The sequence below is a fragment of the Erpetoichthys calabaricus genome, chromosome 14 (genome assembly GCF_900747795.2).
Source record: "Erpetoichthys calabaricus chromosome 14, fErpCal1.3, whole genome shotgun sequence".
NCBI lineage: Eukaryota > Metazoa > Chordata > Cladistia > Polypteriformes > Polypteridae > Erpetoichthys > Erpetoichthys calabaricus.
This window is the reverse complement of record NC_041407.2, coordinates 15,319,786-15,334,429: the sequence shown is the minus strand read 5'-3', so window position 1 is coordinate 15,334,429 and position 14,644 is coordinate 15,319,786. Positions and strand designations below refer to the sequence as shown.

General features: G+C 36.6%; 2 protein-coding genes across 16 annotated transcripts in view; one reads left to right on the top strand and one right to left on the bottom strand.

Moving 5' to 3' along the window:
* The window catches only part of aatkb (apoptosis-associated tyrosine kinase b), a 770,376-nt gene that overhangs the window by 189,753 nt on the left and 565,979 nt on the right, over window positions 1-14,644 (top strand). The gene's annotated exons all lie outside the window — the stretch shown is intronic.
* Window positions 1-14,644, bottom strand: part of baiap2b (BAR/IMD domain containing adaptor protein 2b) — a 94,452-nt gene that overhangs the window by 59,234 nt on the left and 20,574 nt on the right. For 9 of the 11 annotated variants that reach the window (XM_051936543.1, XM_051936546.1, XM_051936545.1 and 6 more), the window contains one exon: window positions 8,045-8,131. The exons of the other annotated variants lie outside the window; for them this stretch is intronic. In XM_051936543.1, coding sequence (XP_051792503.1) covers window positions 8,045-8,131 — 87 coding nt within the window. The remainder of the gene's footprint in view (window positions 1-8,044; window positions 8,132-14,644) is intronic. 11 annotated transcript variants of the gene reach the window in all.

Genomic DNA, 14,644 nt, shown 5'->3' with positions numbered 1-14,644 from the left:
GCAGAAGGCAGTTTGTTCGTCGAAGGGCTGGACAGCAGTACAATAATGAGTGTTTGCAGGCAACAGTGAAGCATGATGGAGGTTCCTTGAACGCTTGGGGCTGCATTTCTGCAAATGGAGTTGGAGATTTGGTCAGGATTAAATGGTGTTCTCAATGCTGAGAAATACAGGCAGATACTTATCCATCATGCAATACCATCAGGGAGGCGTATGATTGGCCCCAAATTTATTCTGCAGCAGGACAACGACCCCAAACATACAGCCAAAGTCATTAAGAACTACTGTATCTTCAGCGTAAAGAAGAACAAGAAGTCCTGGAAGAGATGTTACGGCCCCCACAGAGTCCTGATCATCGAGTGTGTCTGGGATTACATGAAGAGACAGAAGGATGTGAGGAAGCCTACATCCACAGAAGATCTGTGGTTAGTTCTCCAAGATGTTTGGAACAACCTACCAGCCGAGTTCCTTCAAAAACTGTGTGCAAGTGTATCTAGAAGAATTGATGCTGTTTTGAAGGCAAAGGGTGGTCACACCAAATATTGATTTGATTTAGATTTCTTTTTTGTTCATTCACTGTATTTTTTTTTTTTTTTCATTGATGAAAATGATTAACACTTCCATTTTTGAAAGCATTCGTTTACAGCATTTTTTCACACCTGCCTAAAACTTTTGCACAGTGCTGTATTTATATATAATTCATATATATAATATATACATATTAGTGCTGGGCGGTATACCGGTTCATACCGAAAACCGTTTTTTATTTTTTTTATGATATGGATTTTTCTTATACCGCAACACCGGTTTAAATTGCCTAAACGACGTTCGGAACGTGGCGCAGCAGGAAACTGTTCAAGTGGGGACCTTTCTCACTGCTACACTGCTAAACAGATTTGTTGCACTAGGGCTCTTTTTCACTGCTACACCACTAAATAGGTAGCGGTAGCATAGGTATTGCGCGGTGAAAATGGACAGAGAACATTCCGAAACTGAAGCCGACGATAAAGCTGAATTTTGCCGAAAAAAAAGGAGTCACGTCCGTCGCCTGGAGATACTCTAGTTTTAAAAGGTCAGATGTGTAAATACTGTTTCTATACTACTGGATAATACTGCAAGCCAAGTTGTACTTGTTTTATTTGTTTTCAATACAGTGTAACGTACCTGGGTACTGTGTAATAGTGTGACGACATGTTGACTTTATTCTCGACATTTCCACTTTAATCTTGACGCTTATGACGAGAATAAAGTCAACATGTTGACTTTATTCTTGTAATTTGTCATTAAAGTAGAACATCGTAAATTAAACTTCATCGTAAAATGAATATTTAATTTACTAGATTTTCTCAAACCCCGTCATAAGTTATATAGCACATTAAATGCTTTGTGTTAAGTGATTCTTAAACTGACTTCTTCTTGCACTAAGAGGAGGCGCCGGCAGCGATCGCCGCACAGAATACATTCACTTCATGATCTTCCTGCTCTCTGAACATTTAGAATGCTAAGATAAATACTTAATATAATTTTCATGGTGAAATGCAATAAAGCATGCATTAATCATATGGGGGCACGGCGGTGTGCCTGCCTTGCATTTGCATGTTTTTCTGGTGGGTTTACTCGGTGTGCTTCAGTTTCCTTTCAAAGTCATGTAGGATGTAGGGTTTTGTTGTGCTATATTGACCCTGCTAGTGTATGTTTTGCTTGTATTCATCCTGCGATGTGCTGGCGACTCGTTCAGAGATGGGCGCAACTCTGAATGGATGGCATAATTAAACATGTATAACGAAGATATTTTTAAAGTTCTGAACACTCCATGGGCTAAGTTTATAACTAGTTTTAATTTCACAAAGACGTTTATCGTGTGGTGATTGGTTATGTGGTGAAAGAAAAAGGAAGGATAGGAACTGGGGTTTTGGTACGTCAGATAGAGACAGCATGCATGCAATAAAGATAGCCCGCTCAGAAGAACATGCATTGAATTCTGTGTTCGTGTCTCCGACCAGCAGATCACAAACCCAACATTTACACAATATTTAAGTTAAACCTGTGTGATAGCTATTCATACATCCAGTTTTTTGGAGCCTCGTCACACCTGCCATAAAGTTCTCTACACTGAACATACACCTGGGTACTCCTTACTGCGAGGGAGCAGCACTACCGCCTCACTACCGTGCATGTGTAATACCTGCTTTAATGCATTTCATCATGAAAATGATATCAAGTATTTATCTTAGCATTCTAAATTTTCAGAAAGCAGGAACATCATGAAGTGAATGGATTCTGTATGGTGATCGCGGTCTTCTCTTAGTGCGGAGGAAGTCAGTTTAAGAAGCGTAGTGATTAACCACTGGGTCGGGGAACGTAACACAAAGCATATAATGTGCTGCATTAATTTATGATGGGGTAAATTAAGTAATTGATTAAACATTGATTTTAGGAAGAAGTTTAGTTTACGACATTCTACTTTAATTATGAAGTAAACTATGAGAATAAAGTGGAAATGTCGACTTTGTTCTCGACATGTAGTTTGTTTTTTTCTTCCCAGTATAGCTTAGCTTGAAGCATGGTCCATATTAATGCAGTTTGCCTAAATGATGGTTCAGTTGGTAAATAATGAAGTTGCACTTGTTTTATTTTAATTTGGTGAATACTGTGTAATGAACTTGGGCTTGAAGTCTTGAAGTAATAGTGCAACTATCCGTAATAATACTATTAATTTATTAGTTTAAATATTATGCAGTTTAATGATAAAGTTGTTTAAAAAGTCACTTTAACATGTCAGTGGACAGAGATTGTTAACATTAACAGAAAGTGTAGTTGGTTTACAAAAAATATTTACTATTTATTCCTTTTCTAAGACATATTCGGTGCAATACAATTTTTGACCAGCACTTCTGTATATTTTACGAAGTCTAAATGCTTCTTTGTATGGTTGAAAATATGTTGTCAAAATTAGTTTGTTTTTCCAAAATTTGTTCAATAAAAAGGTTCTATATTTTGACTGCATCTGTCATGCAATGTGATACCTTCTCCATTAGTGCCACCCCCTTGAAAACTATCACTTTATGGGGCAATGCAAAACTGTATTAATACTTGTGTGCACATTAAAATAGTTTTTTGTACAATGTACAATACTCTTGACGGTGGAATATGGTAGGTTATTTTTAGCCAGTAATTGCAGTGGAAAATGTGGTTAACATCCACTCATGCATGGGGAAAAAAAAATACCGTCGAATACCGTGAAACCGTGATAATTTAGAAAAATACCGTGATATAGAATTTTGGTCATACCGCCCACCCCTAATACATATACACACATACATACATATATATGTATAAGATGTAGAGAGATGGAAAGTCTGGGAGATACAGCAGCATCATTTCAAAAACTGCATGCAAGCCCATACTATTTTCCTGTAATTCACAAAGCAGGATCTGGTGTCAGAGGAAAAGCAGTACCATTTTACTTTTTAATAATAATAAATTTCACTTTAACATAACATTTTGGGGCTGGACCCAATTGTGGTAACATCATGGGCAAGGCACGAACGAACGTTAGAACCCTTCCACAATCCCATTAAACCCAGTTCACACTGGGAAAACAATGTAAATTTCAGAATGCTGGATGCTAGCCACTGCATCACTATTCTGCATGTGAAAAGCAATTTATACAAAAATAAAAATACAGCCCTATATAAGCATTGTTTTGCAATTATATTATATGTATATTATATATAGCGGTTTATTGCTTAGGTCATCTATGATTACAAGCTTTAAATAGTGACTGAAAAATAAAGATATATCTTTATTTTTCAGTCACTACTTAAAAGCTTGTAATCATAGAGGACCTGAGCAATAAAACGCAAGATTAACCTATAGACATAGTGAGAACTATCTGGTACCGTGGTTTCATGTGTGTGTTTCAGGAGTACAACCTGGGTAATAGGTTTATAATACAAAAGAACAGATGCCACAATCTTTGCACCCACTTTCTATACCCTTTAATACTATTACAGGGTAATATAATAGTGCTACAACCTATCCCAACCACATCAGACACAAGCCAGAACCAACACTGGATAGGATGTCAGTGCTCTACTAAGCACACCCACATTAAGAAAGGCTTTTTCAGAGCTACCAAACATCTTAAAAAACAAATGTACAATAAAATCAGTGTATACCAACAAAGTCAATAATGATTAAGTGAGGATTCAAAGCCTTGTCTCTGGGGATATGCCGAATAAGCATTAACCACTCTGATAACTTGCTGCCTTAGAAGAAACCAAGCAATTCTCAGAATGCTTTTTAACCAACAAAAAAAACATGTGGAAAAAAGGAGAAAAGTTAATGCCATTAAGCAGAGAATTGGTATTTTCCATTTTTACTTATACTGAACATTTTAGAAGGGATAACAACAGAAACGGTATACAGTACCTGTGTGATTCCTAAACAAATAAATTTACTGATTGACTGCGTGAGCAATATTAAAAAAAAAAAGTCAATTTCTCAATACACCAATAAACTTCAAATAAAGTATCATATGGCACTACTATTAAGAACTTTCCACACTCCACCCATTGGCTCAATATTTAAACATCTGAGAAATACTACCAACAAAGAAATACTAAACTCTTTATTCAAAATAAAATTTTACAGTCCAAGAAACCCTCGTGATTTTACTAATTGCCAACAATTTAGAATTTCTTAAAGTCCATTATACCGTAAAGTACAACAACCAATAAGCCAAACTACACAGACAACCTTGCCTTATAGAAAATTATCTGTGCTAAATATATTTAAACATGTAAAATACATTAATTCTGGCATGATTTTTAATGTCAGTTGGGGGGGGGGGGGGGGCAATTAACAGATTGTGTATTCATTGAAAAGCAGTAAACCAAATATTTGTACCAATTTGAAATTCAATTAGTGATGCTCCAATTCATTGGCCACAGATGTAAATTAGGAAATTTTCACAACAAAAGACTTGATCAATGATCAGTTAAAAGAAAAGGGGCAATTGCAAAAGCAAATTTTTTCAGCATCAGCTTTATGTTTTATGGTAATTTAGTAGTGGTGCTCTTTTACATGAGGAATTACAGTAGGTCAGCTAGCCTATTGCATGTATTTTTTCATTGCAGTAAACATTCTGTAAAGAAAGCATCAAAGAAGACTTTACCAGAGATGGAGGGGACTAAAAATTTAGCATCCACATTGAAGAAAGTGGATTAATAAACTGAGAAAAGGGAATCAAGAGGAGTCATACTGTGTATTTAGACAAAAAACGGCAAGAAGCTATTTTGATAAGCAATGTCCATTTTAAATTGTCCGAGTTCATTAGAGTTTAGATTGTGAGTGAGCTTTTGTTTAATACAGCAACTCACATTTTCAATTACAAAAAGAAAAGAAGGAAGTCATTGAAATCGATTCCTAGTAAACAATAGGCTTCTTAGCTTAAAATCAAAAGGTGTTTATTTTATTTGTTAAATATGTTAACCTCTTACATAAATGTCTTAAACATTATATTTGCGGCTTATTTATTTATTTTCAAAGGGTTTTGCTGTGTTTTGTGTGTGTGTGTGTCATACAGTATGTTTTTCTAGCTAACAGGTTCTGCATAATTAAAAATGGTAATCCATACTTCTAATTACACCTCAAGAATTAGGAAGGTCTGGTTATAAATAAAAAAACAAAAAAACCTTTATATATTATTACAGAAGAAATTGAACAACATGACCGCTTGTAACTGCATTTAATCTTCTTTGATGCCATAAACAAGGCTTCTACCTGGCTGGTTATGTGGGACTGTGCCCTTTCTTTATATGCAAGTATTTAAAATAAAAAACCCCAATCACAGACACCCCCCGTCCCCCAAAAACAACAATGAATCCAGCCAATTCTGTAGCATGAAAGCTGTTGCAATCATCTCTTAAAAACCACCACACTTCATTGGAGTACCCCTAAATGAAATATAAAAATTGTATTTTATTTCAATTTGTGTCCATTCTGATTGCACATTGAACATGCCTTGACTATTAGTCTATGTCTGCTTGGAGACCATATCTTTTTTCATGACCATGTAGTAATTGTATCAAAATTAAATGAAATCAAAGGATGAATCAACATCAAGGGATGGGGAAAGGGATGTCAAAACTAAGGGCAAGAAGGTATTCCAGTCACCGTCACCAATGGGTTTAACAGATGCGACTTAACGATCAGGACTTGCTGAAAAATTTTACTCTTAAATAGCCTAATGCTGTTTGTTGATAATTAAATCGGTTTGAAATATCCGAGGTGTGGATAATTATCAGCTTGAACTATCTGAAAAATCATACAGTAGATAAACATTTGTCAGCCATAACATAAATTTGAGCTTGGATTCTTCATATGTTTTTTTTTATTCTCAACCTCTGAGATAACTGCAGTATATATCTGCCATTTTTTGTCATTCATCTCCACTTTGCCAAACGTTTGTCAGATGGAAATGGTGAAAGATCAAAAAATGGCCATAAAAAAGGTAATGAGTTACTTAGGCAAGTTATTTAATGCTCCAAAGAAGCAGTAGCAGCAGGCTAAAGGGGGCATTCCAGCAGCAGCCTCACCAATGGCCTATCTGCTTGTGGAATCAATAAGCCCACCTTATCAAGTGTTCATCTTTTTTCAAATAATGTAATAAAGGCTAGGAGAATAGTAGCAGGCAGGTGATGGACCACAAAATCTCTAGATGTTTGACAACTTGCTAAAAAGCATTCCCAAGGGGCTGAGCACCCTGTGGTGCTGGCGATTTAAACAGTGGTACTGCTATTAACAGGTACTTTCAGGGTTTCCAGCGGCAGTAGGGGAGGAATATATTCTGTGTGAAGCGGGTTTCTTCTATGGGGTATGAGTTTTCTTGTTTTAAAGAATAATGATAAAAAGGGCCCATCGGCTAAGAGTTAACGATCATTATAAGAGTTACTTATTTTAGATCATGCTTCTCCTGATGTGGTCTGAGAAAATAGTGGTGACTGGAATACTTCTTACCCTTACTGTTGGCAGCGATTGCTCCAGATCTTGATATGGAACGGTTCATTTCATTTAAATTTTGGCATGATTAGTGCGTGGTCATCAAAAAAGGCAAAGAATCACTTGACCATTTTCATTTTACTATCACATGATACAAATCTGCATTTACATCTGTAAAAAAAACTGAGAAAAAAGTAGTAAAATATAGTTTTAAAAAAGGAAAGCAAAAAATTTAAAATCATCAAAATAGCAATACAGAAGTTAAATACATCATTTTTCAACATAATTGGTTTTTCATGTACGCATTAGTTACTTCAGGTTGGTCATTGAAAAAAAATTGCCATCTCTTCAAGGTATTTAAGAACAAATTATAATGTGATGATACAATGTTGACTATTTATTGAAGGTTCTTTTGAATGTTCTAAAATATCACAATGGATTGTGAGAAACAGTACAAGTACAGGAACAGTTGTCCTTGTTATTCAGTTATATTAGAAGATCAGATTGCACCCAACAAAAATCTATAAAAGCAGCAAATTGGTTGTTCTCTTTTGTCAATGAGTGAAGCTAACCAGTGCTTATTTTGTTGTCCCCAGGGTGAAATAATTTTCTTACAAGGTACGCAAAAAACAATGTTCTTCTCTTTCCTAACAGAAAAAAGGAAATTCTAAAATATAGTTTGCCAGTGCCAAGGCAGCAGGCAGTTTCCGATTCCAATCAGATGACAATTCACTTCAAAGACATATACAAAAACACTAGTTCTATAGAAACAAACATTCAGAATGTGATTATCAAAATATCCAATAAAATGCAAGAAGCTAATAAGTAATATTTATATATATATATATATATAAAAAAAACAAAAAAAAACAAAAAAAAAAAACTGGATCATAATATGAGCTCTGTTAAGTGTTATCATCTGGTTGGAAAGCAGAATCTACCCAGTGTACAACAAGGCAGTTGCACAAAGCAGCTACTACTCTACACCAGTATACTGCTATCAAACCTCTTATGTCCCACCAACAGCGGCTCTGTGACTCACCAAGATCCTTAGAGCCTTGACTTTCGCTGGCAAGCTCCCCCATCCTCACCAGAGCGTCGAAGTAGCCCTTTGCTGCAAATGTCACACCTGGAAATACGAAGCATTAGGCATCAGTATATGGCCAGAGTCTGTTACAGTTTCTGTTGAGGAGCTGAATTTGTAACCAGCCTTTCTGAAAGCATGTGGTTTCAGCATTTGTTGTACCATGTCTTATGAATGGTCTTCTTTACCCTCCACATCAACACTATTTTAAGGACCATTATGAAGAACCAAACACCCAGACAAGCCAAGACAGGACAGATGATATGACCTTAGCAACACACAGCAATGCATCACACATATGTCCGCAGATTTTCTTTTAAAATACCTCACCGTAATACACACAATGGCCTAAATTGTTCCAGTTTGGTTTCTTATCCTTTCTACTATATGTGTTGCATTTAAAAAATAGGGGGAAAAAAATCCCCAAAACATGGTCAGTAAAATATTACAAAATTCTTACCTGACACTTAATGCTTCATTTTATATATTAAAATCATGTTAAAGAAAGTGAAAAGATGCTGAAAGCCAAAGTCAAAAGCATGTCTTAACATTTCATTCATCTTTTAATTGCTCTAATTTCAGTGTGGATACAGACAGACAAATGAAATTCCAAAAAAGTTGCGACAGCATGGAAAACGCTAATTAAAAACAGTGATTTCAAAATGTACTTGGTATATTAAAACAAAACAGTGTAAAGTCAAGATATTTTATGTTTTACCTAATCAACTGCATCTTTTTCATCAGGACATACATTTATTCTAAAGTAGATGCCACACATAAAAAAAAAAAAAAAAGTTTGGCACACAGGTAGCTTGGGACTAATAATGCCGGGGCAAGTTGAAACAAGGTGATGTGAATCTGTTATAATATACAATAAGCCACCAAAAATCATTTAGGACCAAGAAAGGGTTAAGACTCAATTTGTCAACAGAAAAAACACTTTGAGAATAGCATTTCCAAAGATGGGGAAAAAAAAAAGAAAAAAAAAAAAAAAAAAACCACCATCAGTAGGATTTTGAGCATTTCATTCTATACAGTGTAAAATATATTTAAAAAATTGATTAATCCCGTCCAATTTGTGTGTGTAAAGGGCAAGGCCAAAAAACCACTTCTAACCACTCATGATCTTTGAGGTCTTAGAAGCAATCATGCGTCTGTAATGGATGTCACACATGGACTCCTGAATACTTCAGTAAACCTTTGTCAGTTAATATCATTTGCCAGTGCATACACGAAGCCAATTTACTGTCAACGTCTCTAGGCTCTGTCTCATCTGAAATGAGAACTCAAAAGGAATCATGCTGAATGCCGAGTACTTTATGCAAACAAATTATTCAGCAGAAATGTGTCATGAAACGCTACTGGGGCTCCAACAGAAATACATCTGCATAATGCCTCACTATGACAGCCAAGTCAGAACCTCTCTTTTTAATTTTCTTGTGTGTATTATAGTACTAGGGTGTTGTATTGTGTTAGCCATTAAGGATATGGTAAGGACTTAAGCAAAATTACACCTCTTACAGTATGTGCCAACTAGAAATATTACAATATGCAAGTTTTGAGGCAACTTGGGGCCCCTTCTTGCATATTGTAATTTTTCTAGTTAGTCAATAAAAGGTGTCATTTTTGCTTAATATTCTTGTGTATATTTATGTACAGTATTTATTTATTTAAAAAGCTTCTGTTAAAAGCCAAATTTCCTGCTGGGAACAAAAAGTTCTATCTAATAAGTCACATTTCACAGTTGTTATGGAAAAGACCATCCAAGCGATTATCGCCGTCAGGTCCAAAAGACAGCAGGTGTCACAGTATGGGCGTATACAAGTGCCCATTACAAAAGGTACATCTGTCAGGGCACCATCAACACAAAGGTATATACAAATTTGAGAAACATTTGCCACCATCCGGACAAGGTCATGTTTTAGCAACATCCCTTCATTTTCCAGCAGGACAACACCGATCCATATTCTGTCTGGATTAAAAGCGCGTGACTGCATAAGCATAGAGAGTGGGAAATAGACTAACCTAAGAGAAGTTATGACTCATCTCCAATTGAGAATGTGTAGCACATTATGAAGTGCAAAATATGGAAATGAAGGCCTGTACCCATTCTCAGCTAAGTCCTGAATAATGGATTGGATTTGGGGTGTGGGGAGGGGAATGATTCTGCTTGCTAAACTTAACCAACTTGTGTCTTCAGTGCCCAAAAGCTTAATATGCGATATTAAAAAGAAAATGTTACACAGTGGTAAACACTCAACTGTCCCAACTATCTTGCGTGTGTTGCAGTAAGATTTGGCTTTTGTATATTTAAAACAAACAAACAACCACTCACACACACAACTTGATGAACACCATGCAGTCCCTACATTGATGGATAGAAGGCAGTGAGGTCTTTCTCAATTTAGCTATCAATTTGTGACATTTTTCCTTAAATGTCTCAGGCACATTTATTCATACATTTGTGGACAACCCTCATTTTGTATTTTGGTCTATCATCTTTATAAGCCTATCCTCAATTCTCACATTTTTTCCAGTCTACCTCACATTCCTCCTCCTCAGAACTACCTTCTCTTTCTTTTAATTTGATGCAGCAAATGATTTTTATCTTGTGAACAACTGCTGCAAAATTACTTGTAGCCTCTTACTGCATATCCACAGAACCTCCTTCTATACATTTCTAATAAATCAACTGAATTCTCAGCAGTGCAGATCAGTACTTCTGCCTCTAATATAGGGAAGTGATAGGCTACCACATACATGGTCAGAAGATGGCTGGCTCAAGTTTTGCATGCCATTTCTAGTCAGGATTCTTAAACTGCTTGTCTGATTAACTTAGTACAATATGGGGGAAGGTTTATTGTTTTCAGGTTTGCAATATTAAAATTTATATTGGCAGCTCTTGTTAAAATTCAGTAAAAATGTGATTAAAAAGAGGGTCTTTCCCTAATGTTGTAGTATTGACTTCTGCAGGTTAACTCAGGCTAACAAATAATTACAAAAGGTGTACCAAAATGTACCTTAAGATGTCAGCCTGCATTTGGGGGAAATAAACATTAAGGTCATTCACTATTTGAAATCTGCATTGCTTCAGAAGTTTATTTCCATAAATCGGGATCACAAACATGCTTCAAAAATGGCACAGACTAGAGTGTGAATTTAGTGATTTGAGGTAGAGAGGGTAGGCGAAAAAAAACAAAAAAACCAAATACAATACACAACACAAACACACACAACAGGCTGAATTACTAAAATTTCCTTTTCCAAGAAGTATAAATTAACATGTTTCTGTAAAGAGAAATGTGATTTAAGGTTGGCCTCAAAGTAGGAAATTTTTTCCCCCCAGCCCATTCTTACATGGAAATGTCAGCTTACAGTTATAAAGAGCATCTTCTTTTGAAAATATGTTACCAAAATGTTAAACTGCACTTCATCCTAGGAGATTGTTCTTAAATGTCTGAAACTCCATAATTTGAGAAAGGAAAAAACACACCACCACACACACCCAACATGAAAAACACTACCCAATCCTATTAAGTATTGCTCAAAGCACATACCAAGCTAAAGAAGTGTAGTATCAACAAATTTAAAATAGTAGTCTAAACACTACACTGCCACTTAAGAGGAGGCTCAATGAAAAAATTACCAATGAGATCATGAGAAACAGTACCTTTTACTTCCCAATTCCTTTCAAAGGCATGGGACCAAGGCAGATTAAATACAATTCAGAAAACTACTGATCATTCCTAACTCTGTTAATTGAAATGTGTCATTCCATGATAAAAATCCACAAACAAGATATTTAATGTTACACAGTAGCCTTCATGAACTTCTGTCCTGGGATACCATATGGGTTGGCAAATCATACAGTTTCCCCTTGTACAATGCAGATGATTATGTAACTGAACTATTCATTAACAGACGGACACCTACTTCAAATCGTTTAAAAATTGTTTGTCGTCAAGTTTAGAAATTTTATTCCAGAAAACAGAATGTCTTGCAACTTTCAACAGAGAAGCAGTGTTTATTTGGGGTGGGGGTGATCATTCACATTCAATCCAAATTGGTGTGTATATATAAATTTATAAGTACTGTGCAAAAGTTTTAGGCAGGTGTGAAAAAATGCTGTAAAACAAAGAATGCTTTCAAAAATGGAAGTGTTAATCATTTATTTTCAATCAATCAACAAAATGCAGTGAATGAACAAAAGAGAAATCTAAATCTAATCAATATTTGGTGTGACCACCCTTTGCCTTCAAAACAGCGTCAGTCCTTCTAGGTACACTTGCATACAGTTTTTGAAGGAACTCGGCTGGTAGGTTGTTCCAAACATCTTGGGGAACTAACCACAGATCTTCTGTGGATGTAGGCTTCCTCACATCCTTCTGTCTCTTCATGTAATCCCAGACACACTCGATGATCAGGACTCTGTGGGGGCCATAACATCACTTCCAGGACTTCTTGTTCTTCTTTACGCTGAAGATAGTTCTTCATGACTTTGGCTGTATGTTTGGGGTCATTGTCCTGCTACAGAATAAATCTGGGGCCAATCATACTTATCCATCATGCAATACCATCAGGGAGGCGTATCTGCCTGTATTTCTCAGCACTGAGAACACCATTAATCCTGACCAAATCTCCAACTCCATTTGCAGAAATGCAGCCCCAAACGTTCAAGGAACCTCCACCATGCTTCACTGTTGCCTGCAGACACTCATTGTACTGCTCTCAGGCCCTTCGACGAACAAACTGCCTTCTGCTACAGCCAAATATTTCAAATTTTGGCTCATCAGTCCAGAGCACCTGCTGCCATTTTTCTGCACCCCAGTTCCTATGTTTTCATACCTACTTGAGTCGCTTGACCTTGTTTCCACCTCGGAGGTATGGCTTTTTGGCTGCAATTCTTCCATGAAGACCACTTCTGGCCAGATTTCTCTGGACAGTAGATGGGTGTACCTGGGTCCCACTGGTTTCTGCCAGTTCTGAGCTGATGGCACTGCTGGACATCTTCCAATTTTGAAGGGTAATAAGCTTGATGTGTCTTTCATCTGCTGCAATAAAGTTTCCATGGATGACCACTGCGTCCACGATCCTCAACGTTGCCCGTTTCTTTGTGCTTCTTCAAAAGAGCTTGAACAGCACATCTTGAAACCCCAGTCTGCTTTGAAATCTTTGTCTGGGAGAGACCTTGCTGATGCAGTGTAACTACCTTGTGTCTTGTTTCTCTGCTCAATCTTGCCATGACATGAAACGGTCTTCCACAACCTCACCTTGGTAGCAGAGTTTGGCTGTTCCTCACCCAGTTTTAAGCCTCCTACACAGCGGTTTCTGTTTCAGTTAATGACTGTGTTTCAACCTACGTGTGACATCGATGATCATTAGCATCTGTTTGGTATAATTGGTTGATCATACACCCGACTATAATCCTACAAAATCCCTGACTTTGTGCAAGTGTACCCATAAGAATTAATGCTGGTTTGAAGGCAAAACGTAGTAACACCAAATATTGATTTGATTTAGATCTTCGGTCTCAGCTTTTAAATCCTGGCTAAAGAATCACTACTTCAGTTTAGCATATCCTGACTAGAGCTGCTGATTAACTGTACATATTGCATCTCTGTTGTTAGTCATTAGCACTAAAACATAAGTAACATAATAGTTAGAATTGGATACTAACCCATACATATTGTTTCTCTTCTTGGTACTCAAATGTGGCACTTGGTGCCACGGCCCACCTGCCAAGTTGTTTTGCCTGCCTAAGGTAAAGTCATCCCTGATGGAGGATCGCAGGAATCGTGAGAAAGAGGGGTCTTTTCATCGGATTGGCTGGCCCAACACTGTTTCAGCCATGGAATGGCCAAATGGGGGAGGTAGCTTGATGGGTCTCCAGGAGTCTAAAATTATCCAAATCTTATTATGTGATATCATCTACTGTTAAATTCTGCTCCGTACTTCTAAAAAATTAATTTTTTATTGAGGATTTGTTCTGTGTATTGTATTGTATTGACCCCCTTCTTTTGACACCCACTGCATGCCCAACCTACCCTGGAAAGGGGTCTCTCTTTGAACTGCCTTTCCCAAGGTTTCTTCCATTTTTCCCTACTAGGTTTTTTTTGGGAGTTTTTCCTTGTCTTCTTAGAGAGTCAAGGCTGGGGGGCTGTCAAGAGGCAGGGCCTGTTAAAGCCCATTGCGGCACTTCCTGTGTGATTTTGGGCTATACAAAAATAAACTATGGTATTGTATTTGGATTTTTCTTTTGTTCGCTCACTTTGCATTTTGTAAATTGATAACAACAAACAATCATTTCTGAAAGCATTCTTTGTTTACAGCATTTTTTCACACCTGCCTAAAACTTTTGCACAGTACTGTATTATATATAGATATATAGAAATAACCAAATCCTATAGTTTCACTCAATAAAGCTCAGTCCACTGAGTAAAAGTTATTTTTTGCTATTCGGTAACAAAAACAACAAAAAAGCTATAAGGTATGTTGAACTTGGTGAACCACAAAGTCTTTCCAGTAAAGGTTATTGTCAGTAATTAAAATTAAGAACTT